The sequence below is a fragment of the Cervus canadensis genome, chromosome 14, assembly GCF_019320065.1.
Source record: "Cervus canadensis isolate Bull #8, Minnesota chromosome 14, ASM1932006v1, whole genome shotgun sequence".
In the NCBI taxonomy this organism is placed as follows: domain Eukaryota; kingdom Metazoa; phylum Chordata; class Mammalia; order Artiodactyla; family Cervidae; genus Cervus; species Cervus canadensis.
Window position 1 is genome coordinate 40,361,773 of NC_057399.1, and position 15,122 is coordinate 40,376,894.

Genomic DNA, 15,122 nt, shown 5'->3' on the forward strand with positions numbered 1-15,122 from the left:
ACCTATATCCACACAAAATCGATACATGAATGTTTATAGTGGCACTGTCCATAATAGGCAAAAAGTGGAAACAACACAAATGTCCATCAACTGATGAATGGATAAATAAAATGTGGTATGTTAATACAATAGAATCTTACTCAACTAAAAAAAGAAACTCAGAATTGATGACGCTACACATGGATGGACCTTGTCCAAACCTACTTGAAAACATTATGCTAAGCAAAAGAAGCAAATCACAAAGCACCGCTTATTGAATGATGCTATTTACATGAAATGTCCAGAATAGGCTAAAAAGACAGAAAGTAGGTTGGTAGTTGTTCAGGGCAGGGACGATCTAAGAACTAGGGAGTAACTGCTAATGGGACAGGATTTCTTTTAAAGGTAATGAAACTGTTCAAAAATTGATTGTGATCATGAAGGCACAGCTATAAACATACTAAGGGCTTCTGAATCATATACTTTAAATGAGTAAATTGTATGTTCTCCTGAGTTTTAGCTCAAGAATGCTGATTTTTAAGAAAGCATTCTATTGGATTAAAATATATAGCCTAGGGGGCCAATTAGCTATGTATTCAATTTTTAATTCTTTATCAGATATAGATTTAGAGTATGTATATATTATATTCACTCTCTCCTCTTTTTCCTCCAAAATAAAAAAAAAGTAGCTAATTTTCACTGTATGTTAAAACAGAGATACAACAGGAAAGCTCTTTTACAGAATATGGTCAGCTTACGTGACATGCACAACTTGATCTTTAGAGCAGATTTCAAGAGGCGAACAGGTGTAGTCAGGAGTTTTATAGAATTAAAATAAGCAAAGTCAGGGAGTTGCAATGTAGAAGCAAAGGGCACATACAGATAAAGGACATCTCTATCTTTTAGTTTAGTTGTGAAAGAAAACACAAAAACATCAAATTTACCATCTTACTCATTTTTATGTGTATAGTTCGGTAGAGTTACGTATATTCAAGTTGTCATACATTTCTGGAATATTTTTATCTTGCAAACTGAAACTTTAAACCGATGGAACAATAGTTCCCCATCTCCTCCTCTACCCTGCCCCTCACAATAACTGTTCTACTTTCTGTTTCCATAAGCATGACTACTTCTGATACTGCATATAAGTGGAAGCACACAGTATTTGTCTTTTTGGGCCTGGCTTATTTCACTCAGTCATGGATGGGGTCACAGAGTCAGACACAACTGAAGTGACTTAGCAGTAGCAGTATTTCACTCAGCATAATGCTCTCGAGGTTTATCCATGTTGTAGGATGTAACAGAAATTTCTTCTTTATAAGATTAAATAATATTCTACTCTATGTATATAACACATTTTCATCCATTTATCTGCAGATGGAACTCTGGGTCACTTATTCATCTTGGCTCTTGTGAATAATGCCGCAGTGAATAGGACTCCTCTATCTTAACATTCTATTTTCTCACTATTATTAAGATCTCAAGGGGAAAATCAAGACTTCATTAAAGTATAAACAAATGCATATTAAGATAAATCAGTATTCCTCAAATCTACTACAGAGAATATTAATATGTTTGGGGGAAGAAAGAACCCATGATTTCAAAAGTTTAGGAATCTCTGAAATAAAAGAGTTAAACAAGATTCTTTATTGGAAAACTTCTCAGTTTTTTATTTTTCAATGTGTACTGTGAATCCCTAAGAAACTGTATCCCAGGAAGCTTTTCTTAAACTTAAATTTAAGAAAGCCCTTGATGCGGGGTCTCTTGGATTCATGTTCCGAAAAGTAGCTAGGATAGGTCAGTTTACAACTGAACACAGAACTGAAAGCTGGATTCTTTTTACACTACCTTGAATAGCTATATGTTCATACATACTAATGTTACTAGGAAAACAATGCTGCCTTGATCTAACTAAGAGGGTCTGGCTCTATTTATTTTACTCTTTATACTCTTACAGCTAAAGAAGTCTTGGTCATGGTGCCAACAAAAATAGTGTCAGTTCTGCTGATATTAAAAAATGCACACAACTCAAATTCAGATTCAAACACACTAAAAGTTATAATGTATGGTCTTTATCTTCAGAGTATCTGCAGCTAAAATACAAGAAAGATTATTAATGTACCAAACTCACTGAAACCAGAAATCAGATCTATCAGAAGCTATTCAAGAAAGAGTCCCACTTTCAGAAATGACATCAATAAACCTTTTATTCAATGCTGACTTCCATCTAATAATACAATGAGTAATACTGATGACACCTCAAATCACAAAAGTAAGGTTAAATTAGTACAGAGCTATCTGTAGCTCTCAAAATGGTGTAAACCAGGAGAATGCATCTCTCAACCATGAAAATTAACAAAGCTGTCATTAAATGTGTTACTTACTGCTATAATTTGGTCTCCAATTTGGATTCTTCCATCATGTTCCACAGCACTGCTTTTTGTAATGCTCTTAACAAAGATCCCTGAAGGTTCTAAGATTAGAAACAAATTTGTTTTGTTTTACTATTTACAAAGTACCTCAAAGAATACCCATCCTCCATTCTCCTAAAAATAAAGTCCTAATTCTGAGTAGATGTAAACCAATAAACCACACAAACAAAATCACTAGTAGAAACCTTGGCTACAGAAAAAGACAATGGTTTTGTTTATGTGAAATAAAATATCACAGTCACCTGTACTACTCCAAAGGAAGATTTCCATTAGTTTATCATGAAAATGTATCATTAGACACATGAAAATATATTATGTTGATTCAGTATTTCATAAGACAAAGACATTAGAGGTAATTGCCAAGATAAAAGAAATAAAATATTAATGTTTAAAAACTACCTAATTTTTTATCTCCAATGTATCCAGCAATGGTAATTCCTAATCCTTGGACATTTTTTGTGAGCTCTACGTCAAATGTCTCACTTTCTTCACTTTTCTGAGTTGAAGCATCAACCTGAAATACAATTTGTAAAAAATAAAAATAAAAAAAATACATATAAATAAACACACAGACAAACAAAACAAGCTTTTTCAAGCCACACTCTTCATTTAGAAAAGGTATGATGTAATTAGTTCTTAGAGAACTCTGCTAAAGAATTATAGTTAGGAATGACTCCTTCAATCTTGACAACTTGGCCTCAGCATCACATTTTTACTCAAAAGCAATGTCAGGAGTAAAGCTGAACACCCTCTTCAGAGAAATACATTATTGGTTTTTTATGAAAATCATAAAAAATTAGTTTCTTATTAACAGATTCTGTTTTCAGGAGTGGCTCACCTTCCTTTTTGAAGAAGTTAGAGGATATAATAGAGTTGAGATAAGTCAGGCTTTGAATCCACATTAACAAGCTCAAATCTAGCTTTGTCATTGACTTTTTCTAAGCATCACTTTGCTCAGGAATAAGAAAAAGCCCAGCTAACATTCACTGAGCAGTTTCTATATAACAGACATTTGATATGTCTCAATTAATTTACTCCTTAGAATAGAAGCCTATGAAGCAAGTACAATTACTGTCAGTTTTCATCTGGGGAAACTGAGGAACATAAACTCTTCCAAGGACTCACAGTGAACCATCTTAATAGAGGAAGAATTCAAACGCAGAGCCCCTGCTCTTAAAAGATGCACAGTATGCAAATCCTCTTAGAATGTAAGGGCCACACTGCCTGCTCAAGGCATGCCATTATTTCTGTCTTAACTTGGAAGTTGATTCTAACATCATGAACGTGAACCTGTCCTCCAGATAAAATATTAATAGACTGATGGTTATTTTGAAAGCCAGTGAAAGGTACCAAGTATTAATTAAAACTGTCCTTGTATTTGCTTTATAAATTTAAACTTCAATATGAAAAGCTAGAAGGGAAGCATGCTTTTCCATGCTGATTTCCTTCACCCTGGAATGATATTTGAAAGCAGCGTTCTCTAATATGTAGAGTTGTTATTATATACTGGACTAAACGGCAAGGCTCCCTGAAAAACGCATGAATGGACTAGTGCGGTAAGTCATCAATAAGTTGCTGGTATTATATACTGGTGTGGTGTCAGCAGATTCCAGAAAGTACCCTAGGAAGATCACAAAAGAAAGAAGGCTATGGTTTGACTAGACAGGCAGAATGGGGCTAGCTGGTAATGCTTTCTGATTTTCTTTAAGCATACTCTATATCTCACTGACAGTCACCTAAATGGGATATAATTTTATAGTAAAGTTTGATTTATTTTTTCATTCCACATAATTATCTATGCAAACTTAGCAAAAGTTTAAAGTTTAGATAATTACAAGAAAATGACAGGATGAAATCTGCTTCAATTGTAACAAATGTGTTTTCTATTTTTAATAAGACTTATGCAAGTGCTATTTTAGAGGGTGGCAATTTGACTATCGAATGGTTTTAAAAGGGGCACAAGCTTCAGAAATGATGCTATGCACAGAATAGATATTTTTCTAAGCTTTCAATTACATCAAGTGGTTTTCGGTATTGCATTCATTTATATATTGCTGAATAAAATGTTTTGTTTACCACAAAAGAATGCCACTTAAATACTTTCATAAACAGGCTTTCTTTACTTTTTTCTCCCTGCAAAAAATAGCAACCAAACACAATCCTAAAAACAACAGAATCATGGAAATTTCAAGTGTTCTAATAAAGTTTTAAAGGGCTTTTAGAGGAGGTTAGAATAATAAAAAAAGAATTTGTAGCAACTATCTAGAAAAAACGGTAATAGAAAAAAAAAAAACCTGCTTTTAGATCTACAAGAAAGGAATAGAGAACTAGAATTTGCTAGAAAACATATAGAAAGTGAGTATAATTCTCTTCTTAAATATTCAACAAATTTCTGGATAAAATCATGTTGTTGATATTTAATCCATGATATTGAGTGACTTTAACTATTTGAGATAACATTACACTATAATAATTTTGAAACGTTCTAGCTTTTTGCAGATCAAGTTAAGAACAAAGATGGAATGCTCTATGAATAAAACCTTTGTTACAACCCTGAAAGCATAACTTGTGTCTAAAAAACTTATGTAACTAGGTCAAGAATAGCGACTTCTCATTACAAATCTTATAACAATTATATGACATACCTTAAAACAATAACATTAAAAGGTTTTAGTAAGTTTTATTCATCCACCTTCCCCTCCAAAAGACACTAAGAAGCAAGCTGTTGAAAGGGAATGATTAGAACTTACAACCCACCTTACAGAAGACCTTCTAAATAAGAAAAATATAGAATAAAACATTTTAGGTATTAGTAACATATAATTCATTTAAATTTATTAATACTTCAAAACACTTATCCTCATAAAAGTGCTGCTTAGAGAAAAATGCAAAACATTAATCTAGAATTTTAAGCAATCTATCTTTCAGTTGTGAGACAGTATTCCTATTCAAAAAACTATTATTAGTGCTAAAACATTCTATATTTGAATTTTGTTTCATTCTTTAGCAATAATACACTAACATTAATAAATCTAGTTTCTAAATAAACATCACTGTCTCATTAAGTTTTTATGTCCTTACCCGCATTTCTGGCGTAGAAGCTGGGGATGAGGAAAGGGTGATGCCCAAAGAGGTAGCTGCTGTTGGTTCTTCAATGGCACCTCTTGCAATCATCAACTTCACTCTATTTCCACACTGTCTGAGGACTTGGGCTACCTGCTCACTGCTCATTCCTGCTAGGTCTGTATCACCAATCTTTAGAATGTGGTCTCCACTGCATAATCGCCCATGCTGAATAAAGAGGAATTGGTTAGTCAGCTTGTTGTTATTATTACTAAATTCATCAGAGAAACTCTAAATGAGAGAATGGGAATAATAACAAAAAAGAGCCATACTGTGAATTCTTGGTACATTGAACATGTAGTGTTAACTCTCTTTTGAAGCATCCTAACATCATTCAATATGATATAAGTAATTTAAATTCATAAATATTACTTAAATCAATAATTGATGTGAGCTCTTCAATTTGATTTCTTCACACTCGATGCAGGAAAGCACTAGCCTTTCTGTGAGTTTTTTGAGGGAAGTAAAAGAGAGAAAATGCCACCAGGTGAAGCTGAAACTCCAATACTCTGGCCACCTGATGTGAAGAACTGACTCATCTGAAAAGACCCTGATGCTGGGAAAGACTGAAGGCAGGAGAAGGGGACAAGAGAGGATGAGATGATTGGATGGAATCACCGACTCGATGAACATGAGTCTGAGTAAGCTCCGGGAGCTGGTGATGGACAGGGAGGCCTGGCATGCTGCAGTCCATCGGACGCAAAGAGTCGGACATGACTGAGCAACTGAACGGAAGTGAACTGAAAGATGAGGTATAACTCACTACACAAACATATATTACTCAAAATACAGTGTGAACCACAAAAAAGCTCTGAGTTAATATCACAACTTTCTGCCTTGCCATTTCAAAGATAAATATCCTTAAAGGACTCGCTTGCAGATTAAATCTTTGCAAGATGTAAATTCAGACAGACCAGGGAAGCGAACAGCGATCTGGTAAGCCCCCATACAAGCACTGTCCACAAGAACATTCTGCAGTGATTAAAATGTTCTGCAATGTCCAACATGGCAGCTACAAGCAACACAGTGCTCTAGAGTAGGGATCCCCAACCTCCAGTACCTCCTATCATATCAGCAGCAGCATTAGATTAGAAATAAAGTGCGCAGTAAATGTAATGCACTTGCATCATCCTGAAACCATCCCCATCACCCCAGTCTGTGGAAAAACTGTCCTCCACGAAATGGTCCCTGGGGTCAAAAAGGTTGGGGCCTGTTGTTCTAGATCACTTGAAATATAGCTCATCTTATGGAAGAGCTGAGGTGGTAATATTACTTAATTGTAATAAATTCAAATTTGAATTTAAAAGTGGTATGTGGCAAGTCCCTACAGTATTAGTGCAACTCTATACAGAAGGGAAAGCTTATTCATCACAAGTCTGTCAATTAGAGAGATTTCACTGGATACTGCTTGATACTGGCTAATATTTAAAAGTGAGAAAACACACATGCTATTGAGTTACTCTCAATATCTCTACTGATTTAAGGTTGCCCATAAATTTGCATTTCATTTACCAATATGAACAATATTTGATGACCCTGACTGCAAATAGCTTCATACACAAAACATTATTATCAAGGCAAAGAAGACACCAGAACCTGTCAAATTAAAATATAAATCACAATTAGTAACTTTATAATTTTCTCACATATATTCCAACAACTTTATATAGCATAAATGGCAATGGCTTAATGAACTACTCTAAGAAATAAAAAATAGGCCATACTCTTTGTTTTTCCCTCTCAGTAATGAAATATTCTTTTTTCCACAATACCTTGTGGCTATCAAATAGATAAATAGGCTTGTAAAAATGACTTACAATAATAAATAAAGAATATCTACCTCTAAAATGATCAAAATCACAACTTGGGCTTTACCCTCTGATTTGAAAGTCTTATGACCACTGTCTGTAACTGTAAATGAAAATCAAGGTTTCTTCTGAAATGCATTTCACCCCAAGTCAAAGAAAATCATTTTACAAACAAGTCCAGTAAAACAAAAGAATTTGACCTTATTTGAAGCCAAAGTTTCTTCTTTCTGACAGAAATATACAAGATGAAGCTGTACTATTGGATAAAACATAAAATACCTGCTGGAATAACTTACCTGATCAGCTACACCTCCAGGCAGAATGGTCTTCACAATCACACCAGTTGCTTTTCCTCCTACGATGCCAAACCCCAGACCAGAACCATCATTGACCAACTCAATAGTTTCCACATGCTGCCAGTGAGCCTGAAAACAAAGCCCTCCTGTGAATTTGAAAACTAAAATTTTTATTGTAGTTGAGATTTCTGTGAATATTATTTTGTGATTAGTATTAAGTAAGTGCAGACATATAATGAGTTTTAACAGGGTTCCTTTTATTTAGTACACTTCTCTTTCAACAGGTTGTTACTACTGTTGATATAACTATTTCTTGAAATTATCAATACATCATTATAGTGGCTCTATTTAACCAGGTAAAGATACAGACTGGCAAGATCCTTTGAAGAGTTTAAAAAAAGATGATCAAAGAAAAAGAGAAAAAAAATGTCAGCTGTTAAAAATTTCTTCTACATAAATCTTGTTGCATGAGATTTCAAGTTAAGTGAGAAAGTGTTAATCATTCAGTCGTGTCCAACTCTTTGCAACCCTATGGATTGTAGCCCGCCAGGCTCCTCTGTCCATGGAATTTTCCGTGGAATTTTCCAGAAACACTGGAGTGAGTAGCCATTCCCTTCTCTAGTATATCTTCCCGACCCAGGGATTGAACCTTGGTCTCCTGCACTGCAGGGGGATTCTTTACTGTCTGAGCCACCTGGGAAGCCCCCAAATTAAATGACCTCTTAAAGTCACTGGTAGCTAACTCTAACAACTTAAAAAGTAAAATCAAGATTTTATTTGTTTACAGATAAGTCAATTTTTTAAGGGACTTTTTTTTTTCTTTTTTTTAGGAATGAATTCAAGTTAAAAAGCTACATAAATAAAAGTTTTTTGGAAGCCAGAAACTTAATCATACTTGCATAAAATATATTCTATGCTCAGAAGGGAAAGAAGTTGAACAAAAAGGCAAAAACGCAAGAAATACAAAGAACCTAAAGGAATTGCAAACCTGTGCAAAAACTTAAAGAATTAGAAAAATATGTCCTGTTCCCCTTGAAAATCTTATGTACTCACTGGATTAGAATGAGCTGACAGTGTGCTCGCCGCAGATGGGGAACGGGAAACTATGGGGCTGATGAGCTGAGGCAATGAGCCTCTGGCAATAACCAGCTGGACGGTATCCTTGGCTTTCTGCAGGATGCTGATGGCCTGCTGATGGGTAATTGTCTGATCAAGTGCCTGTCCATTAATAGCAAGGATCTGGTCAGTCTCCTTCAATCTTCCATCTCTAACAATGAAAAGGGGGATAAGAGATAACTGATAGAGCTCAAGAAAATGACTGCTTCTTTGGCATGCATTTTCAGGTCATTTTTAATTCTATTTTCTAATGTCCACACTATGCAAGTTTTTTCTTGCAATTGTACTCCTAAAATATTTTTTCTCTATTTCTTTAATTTTGTTCTATGTGAGATGCTGTTCACAAAACCTAACATGATAATCACTCCATGATGTATGTAAGTCCAATCATGATGCTATACACCTTAAACTTACACAGTGCTATATGTCAATTATATCTCAATAAAAAAGGAAGGGAAAAATATATATGCTTTGGCACCAGCTGACCTAACCCTAGTCAACCACTCCCGGTCAACAGCCACCTTCTTTTTAGCTACTCATTCAACCTATATGTTTTATTTTAGTACTGCTATAATTGTCTACAAATGAATGCAAAGAAGTATATATTTACTTCTTGCTTTGAGCATAATAAAATACAGCTCCTACTTGTTGTTTTGAGCATATTAATAAAATACAGCTCATATTATCATAGACCACTTGAATGCTTTTCTATAATTTTTAAATCTAATCAAAAAGAGCCTGTTTAAAAACAATGGGAGTAATGTCCTACTCAAATTTTTATTTCCTTACTAGAAAGTGATTAAGTCACTTTTTAAATTTTTTTTAAAGTTTTTTTAAAACTATATTTAAAAGTTACTCTGCTTTCAAAGGACTTTCTTGTTATTGTAGCAATGTTAATGATTTCTAAAAACTGGTTAATAACATTTTATACTGTTTTTGCTTTTAGGCATTTTTGTTTCTTGAAATTCTCCTAGGGTGAGCAGCACCTTGTGAATGTGATATCAACATCAGAGATGTCACAGTGACAGTCCCACCTGTGGGCCACACTGCCCTCCTGGATCTCCTGCACAAATATACCCAGCTCGCCCCGGTTTTCACTCCTCAGTCCCACCACACTGAACCCAAGGCCTCCACATGGAGGCTTGAGGAGCTCAAAAACTTCTATCTGGCGACCCTGTCCAAAAAAGAAGCAAGGAATATAATTACATGGCAGCCACAGCAGTCATAGTCTTATTAGTGGCATTAATCTGTTTAAAAATTTTTTTAATTTTTTCTAAGATAACCTTCATTTAGAAAAACCCCTGAAGCACTTAAACTTACATGAAATCTACATCTTTTTCATTCTAATTTTTTCAATGTTAAAAATGTCTTCATAAATAAGAATATATATCATAGTATAATATATATTTAAGATATACTTTATATTGTTGCTCAGTAAAATGTAATAAAATTTATAAAAGATAGAAAACAAAATACATTGTTGCTATAATTTCTATAATAATAATATGTTTAAAGTATATATTTAACATATGTAATATAAATATGCAAGAATTCTTCAAATTATCCAGGACACATTCTATCATAACTAACAGGAACAAACGCTCTTACCTGGGCCATATTTTTGATCAGTTGATCAAATTCATCACAAGCAGGTTTCCCATTGACATGTGCAGTACCCAATCCTGTAAGACCTTCCAGATTTCCATTATTTGGGGATGATAAAAATGATTCATTTTGTAGAGTAGGAATTACACCTGGGCTGAGATGTGGAATGTGACCATACTCGACATTTGAAATTGTTGAAGTTGCAATGTTTACCTAAGAGTAATATGGAGATTATTAACAATTCTGATATCCCATAAGCTACCTCATAGAAGTCATCCCAAGAGGGGTAATAATGAAGTACATATGAAATTTCAAAATGTCCATACTGTTTTATCCAGCAACTCTATTTCAAGAAGAAAAATCAGAAAAACACACAAAGATATACATGCAAGGAAGTTCAATGAAGCACTGTTTTTCAGCGGAAAAAGTTTTAAACACTAATTATGTGAAAAAAATTAGCATTCAATTTCAAGATACTTGTTCAAACACACACAAAAACACATATATCTCTACATTCTTAAGTGAAAAAGCCTAGTTAATGAACAATAAGCAAAGTATAATTCAATGTACACTCAAAATATTATTAAACACCTAGAACAATATATACTAAATAACCAATACAGCAATAGTTGTCTCCAAGATATGGGAATCCAGGGAGACACAGTTGCTCCCAAGATATGGGAATCTAGGGAGACATTTACTTACTATATTACTCGAATTTTCATAACAACTTATGCAGTAAAGAATTTGGTCTTTCCCAAAGGGAGGCCTGGCCTTTGTCTCCAGTTCACAGAAATAATTTCTAAATCCTTGGAATGTTTCCAGATGACGGAAGTGTCTCTGTTCTTCACGGTGGGACCCAAGGCCACATGATATCCACTCAAATTCTGAAACTAAGTCATCTCACACGGGCAATCAATCACACCTATGAAATGACGCCCCAATATGTACACACCAAGCTCACGTGAGCTTCCTGGGTTGGCAACACTCCGTGTGAGCTGCCACACACCAATCTGGGAAGAGAATACTTCCTGAGGAGAACAGAAGCTTCACATCAGGAATGCTCCCAGACTCGGCGGTATGCATCTCGTTCTTATGCTAATTATTTACCTGTATCCTTTCCCTATAACAGACCACAATCATGAGTCTAACAGCTTTTAGTAAGTTCAATAGGTCCTTCTAATGAATTAGTGAACCTGAGGGTGGTTTGGGGAACCTCCTCAACATACATGGTTGGTATCAGAAGTGAGAGTGGTCCTGTGTGGACTCGTCCTACCAACTCCGTGTTTGGAGCTTAACTCGTTGCTGCTTATATCACAAGTTTGGGCAGAGCTGCCAGGCTGGACAGCGCCCTTAAACTTCACAGTATGGCTAGCGCCAGGTACAGTAACATTAGTAAACAACAACAAAAAAGACCATTCCATTTTGGGAAAAAATGCTAGTTACTTGCATGTGCCTGTTATACAGAGCTAAATAATTAATAATAATAATATAACTAATATATTATCAAATAATATTATGCTAAATATTATCTATCCAATTAAATGATAATGATATTAACATATTAATGCTAAATAATAATGAATATAAACAATAATAATATTTCATTAAGGTAAATAATCATTCAACTAGTGCAAACAACCAGACCTAATTTTATATAAAGTATATGGAATATAACTTTTTATTTATAATTAATAGAAGAAAGACTATATCAATGACATTTTTGGAGCACTCTTCTGAACTCATCAGCACTCTGTCCTTCACACACATAGCTTCAGCTATAACTGATCACTGTTCCTCAAACCACCAAGCTTCTCTCTCTAGCCATCAAGGCTAGACATCCTTCCCCCAAGTATCTACATGCTTACATCTTTACTTCATCCAAGTGCACTCAACATCATCACCTCAGAGAAGGCTCCCTGACAGTGCATCCCAGAATTATGCTCCATGAGCTGACTCTGCCCTGTTTTTCCTCATGATGCTTATTATCACCTACATGTTCTCTGTTGTTAAGTAGCTTCCATCCCAATCTGTAGAGACAGACTAGAACACAGAATACTCCAGTGGATCAATAAAATCTGACTATTTTATTCTCTACTGTATCCTCATTCTCTATGTTAGTGTCTTGCACGGAGCTGGCCTTCAATATCCACTTGCAGAATAAATGTTTATCCAATTTTTAAGGATCTACTCTGATTTAATCTGCCCAACAAACTTCCAAGAATCACTATTTCCATTTTACACATGAGATGATTACACAAAGTCACACACTTAGTAAGTAGATTATGACCTATGTCTTTTCCTGTCATCTTTGTATTATACACAGAGCAAACAATCATTTAGATATTAATTTATAGAAAGGAGACACTAGTAAATGGCTTCTACTGACAGAAGCAATCAAAATATTTCACAATATGTCACCAATTGATGCCTAAGAGTTTGTTACCTATCCTGAAAAATAAAACAGGAGACTCAGTAAATCACCATAGTTACCAACAATCACAATTATTTGGTTGGCTATCTATAAAGACAAATGAAAAAGAGATCAATGTGTCTGAGGAAGAAGCTTCAGGGAAATCTTTCAAATGCTTCTTTTAAAATCTACAGCAGACATGATCAATTATTATTTTTTTGAAAGCAAGCTTCTTACACCAAACCTGTTTTTTTTTTTAAACCTGAGCATAGCAACTTCAATAAAGTCTGCCAGGTGAAGATACACCGTACAGGTTGAAGCAGACAGGATCATGAAATCTGTGACAGGCTGAGGATCTCGCACACAAGACCTAATACCTATGGGATGTTTGCATAGGGAATAAATAATTGGAGCTTTGCTACAGTGAGCTAGAATGAACAAGTCATGTTATAAGAACAAACAGTCTATGTGAAGTTAACTGGTGAAGAAGCTCTGAAAACTATGTTAGACAAGGTGTGAAGGCATTCTAAGAGTGAAGTTATATATACATATAAAGCTATATGACACTGGACATTGTCTTCTCCAAATTTGTTAAAGGCTTAACCAATGACAATGACTCCTCCTATCCCCATCCAGCCACTGAGGTCTATATAAATGTAAAAGCAAAGAGATCACACATGTAAAAACTATAATTTAATTATACCATCATACAAAAGACATCTTTTTAAATTTGAAAATTTATTCCCAGAGGGAAAAACACCAAGGCACAGCTATGACTCTGCTACGGCTTTATTAAAATGGTTTTCTGAAATAAAATCTCCTGGAAGGATAGGAACGAATCTTCTTTGACATGACTAGTCAGTTCACAGCAGACACAGTACAGATGGTTAATAAAAAGGCCTTGACTCCCATCTTGGTTTATACAATATAAAATAAGCAGAAGAAAACACATCTATCTGGTGATTTGATATACAGATATACAATCTGTATTATTTGGGGAAGTTATTAGTAGATGAACAAGAGTCATCAAATAATTATGTTTTCAGTTTAGCTTCTGGCTATTTCAGTCTAAAAAGGTCTTTCATGTTCTTACTAAATAAACATGTATTAATTTAACTAAGGGATGTTTCATTAGTGCCAACACCTAAGGTAAGTTACATGAAAATTACATAAGGTATTCAGTTAAAAAGTTGTCAAATTATTTGTGAACGGTAATACGAAATACCCTCTCAGTATTTAGGACAGGAAGACGTGCAGTCAGAACCAGCAACAGGTTCACTTACTTTAAAATGTCAGATAAGGCAAAAATCATAACAAAGGACAATTATACAACCCAGGCACACTGTTTTAATGCAAAACACATGCACAGCCACTTACAAATACCTTGATGTATGGGAGGTCCCCATCTTCTTTCTTGTATAAATCACACTCATACAATATGATTTTTTTTTCAAATTTAGTCACTCTTTCTTTAAAAGGTGAAGCAAGGACATGGACACTTGAGAAATAACTTTAATAAAGAACCTTTTATGAGATCTTTCTTCTTCACAGTTTTATCTAACACAACAAAATCACCAACAATTGTTTTATCAAGTCATCTGTGTAGTCTCTCAAAAGAATTTAAATAAGTTTTTATAGAAAAATATCTCATCATATGTTTTATACATGATATAACCCTACAAATATAAAAGTAATTATGACTCGCACAAGCAACTCTAAAATGACTTTTTTAATAAATCTCTATTTATGGAACCAAACAGACAAGAAAATATCTGAGTAAACAACTGTTTAGTCCTCTGAGCATCAGTCAATATATGTTACAGGAGAAAAAGACAGCATCTTTTCCACCCAACAAACAACTTATTTGTAGGTGTAGTAAGAGAGCTTCATCTTCTGTAACAGCATTCCAAGAAAACAAGAATTCTCTTTAGTTCTAAAAACAATTAAGCTCACCCTATGGAAATAACTATATCAGAATAACCCTTCCTCTGAGATCAATCAGAATATGTGCATAAAAGCTGTTACAAAAAAAAAAAAAAAACTTTAAAAGATCAAAAAGAAAGTGCCAGATTCTGCTCTAGTCTATTCATTGGAAGTAAATCAGTAAGCCCAGCCCACACTCAAGAAGGTTATCACACAAGAGCACAGTTACCAGAAAGTACAGATTATCTGGTGTCCATCTTGCAGGCTGTCTACACAGTACATCAGAGGAAAGCAGCTGACAGCCAAGACAGAGGGAAGACCTTAAAAGCTACTGGAGCAAAAAGGGACCTTATCTTCAAAGAAGAATAAAGCTGACATCTGACTTCTCAAATGAACGGAAGACAGAAGAGAAATGAAAAATTTTAAA

General features: G+C 34.5%; 1 protein-coding gene across 9 annotated transcripts in view; it reads right to left on the reverse strand.

Annotated features, from left to right (window-relative positions):
* The window catches only part of MPDZ (multiple PDZ domain crumbs cell polarity complex component), a 159,808-nt gene that overhangs the window by 97,801 nt on the left and 46,885 nt on the right, over positions 1-15,122 (reverse strand). For all 9 annotated transcript variants that reach the window (XM_043486468.1, XM_043486475.1, XM_043486471.1 and 6 more), the window contains 7 exons: positions 10,363-10,572; positions 9,789-9,928; positions 8,692-8,905; positions 7,639-7,767; positions 5,493-5,702; positions 2,811-2,925; positions 2,364-2,452 (listed from right to left, as the gene is read on the reverse strand). In XM_043486468.1, the coding sequence (XP_043342403.1) occupies positions 2,364-2,452; positions 2,811-2,925; positions 5,493-5,702; positions 7,639-7,767; positions 8,692-8,905; positions 9,789-9,928; positions 10,363-10,572 (1,107 nt within the window). The remainder of the gene's footprint in view (positions 1-2,363; positions 2,453-2,810; positions 2,926-5,492; positions 5,703-7,638; positions 7,768-8,691; positions 8,906-9,788; positions 9,929-10,362; positions 10,573-15,122) is intronic.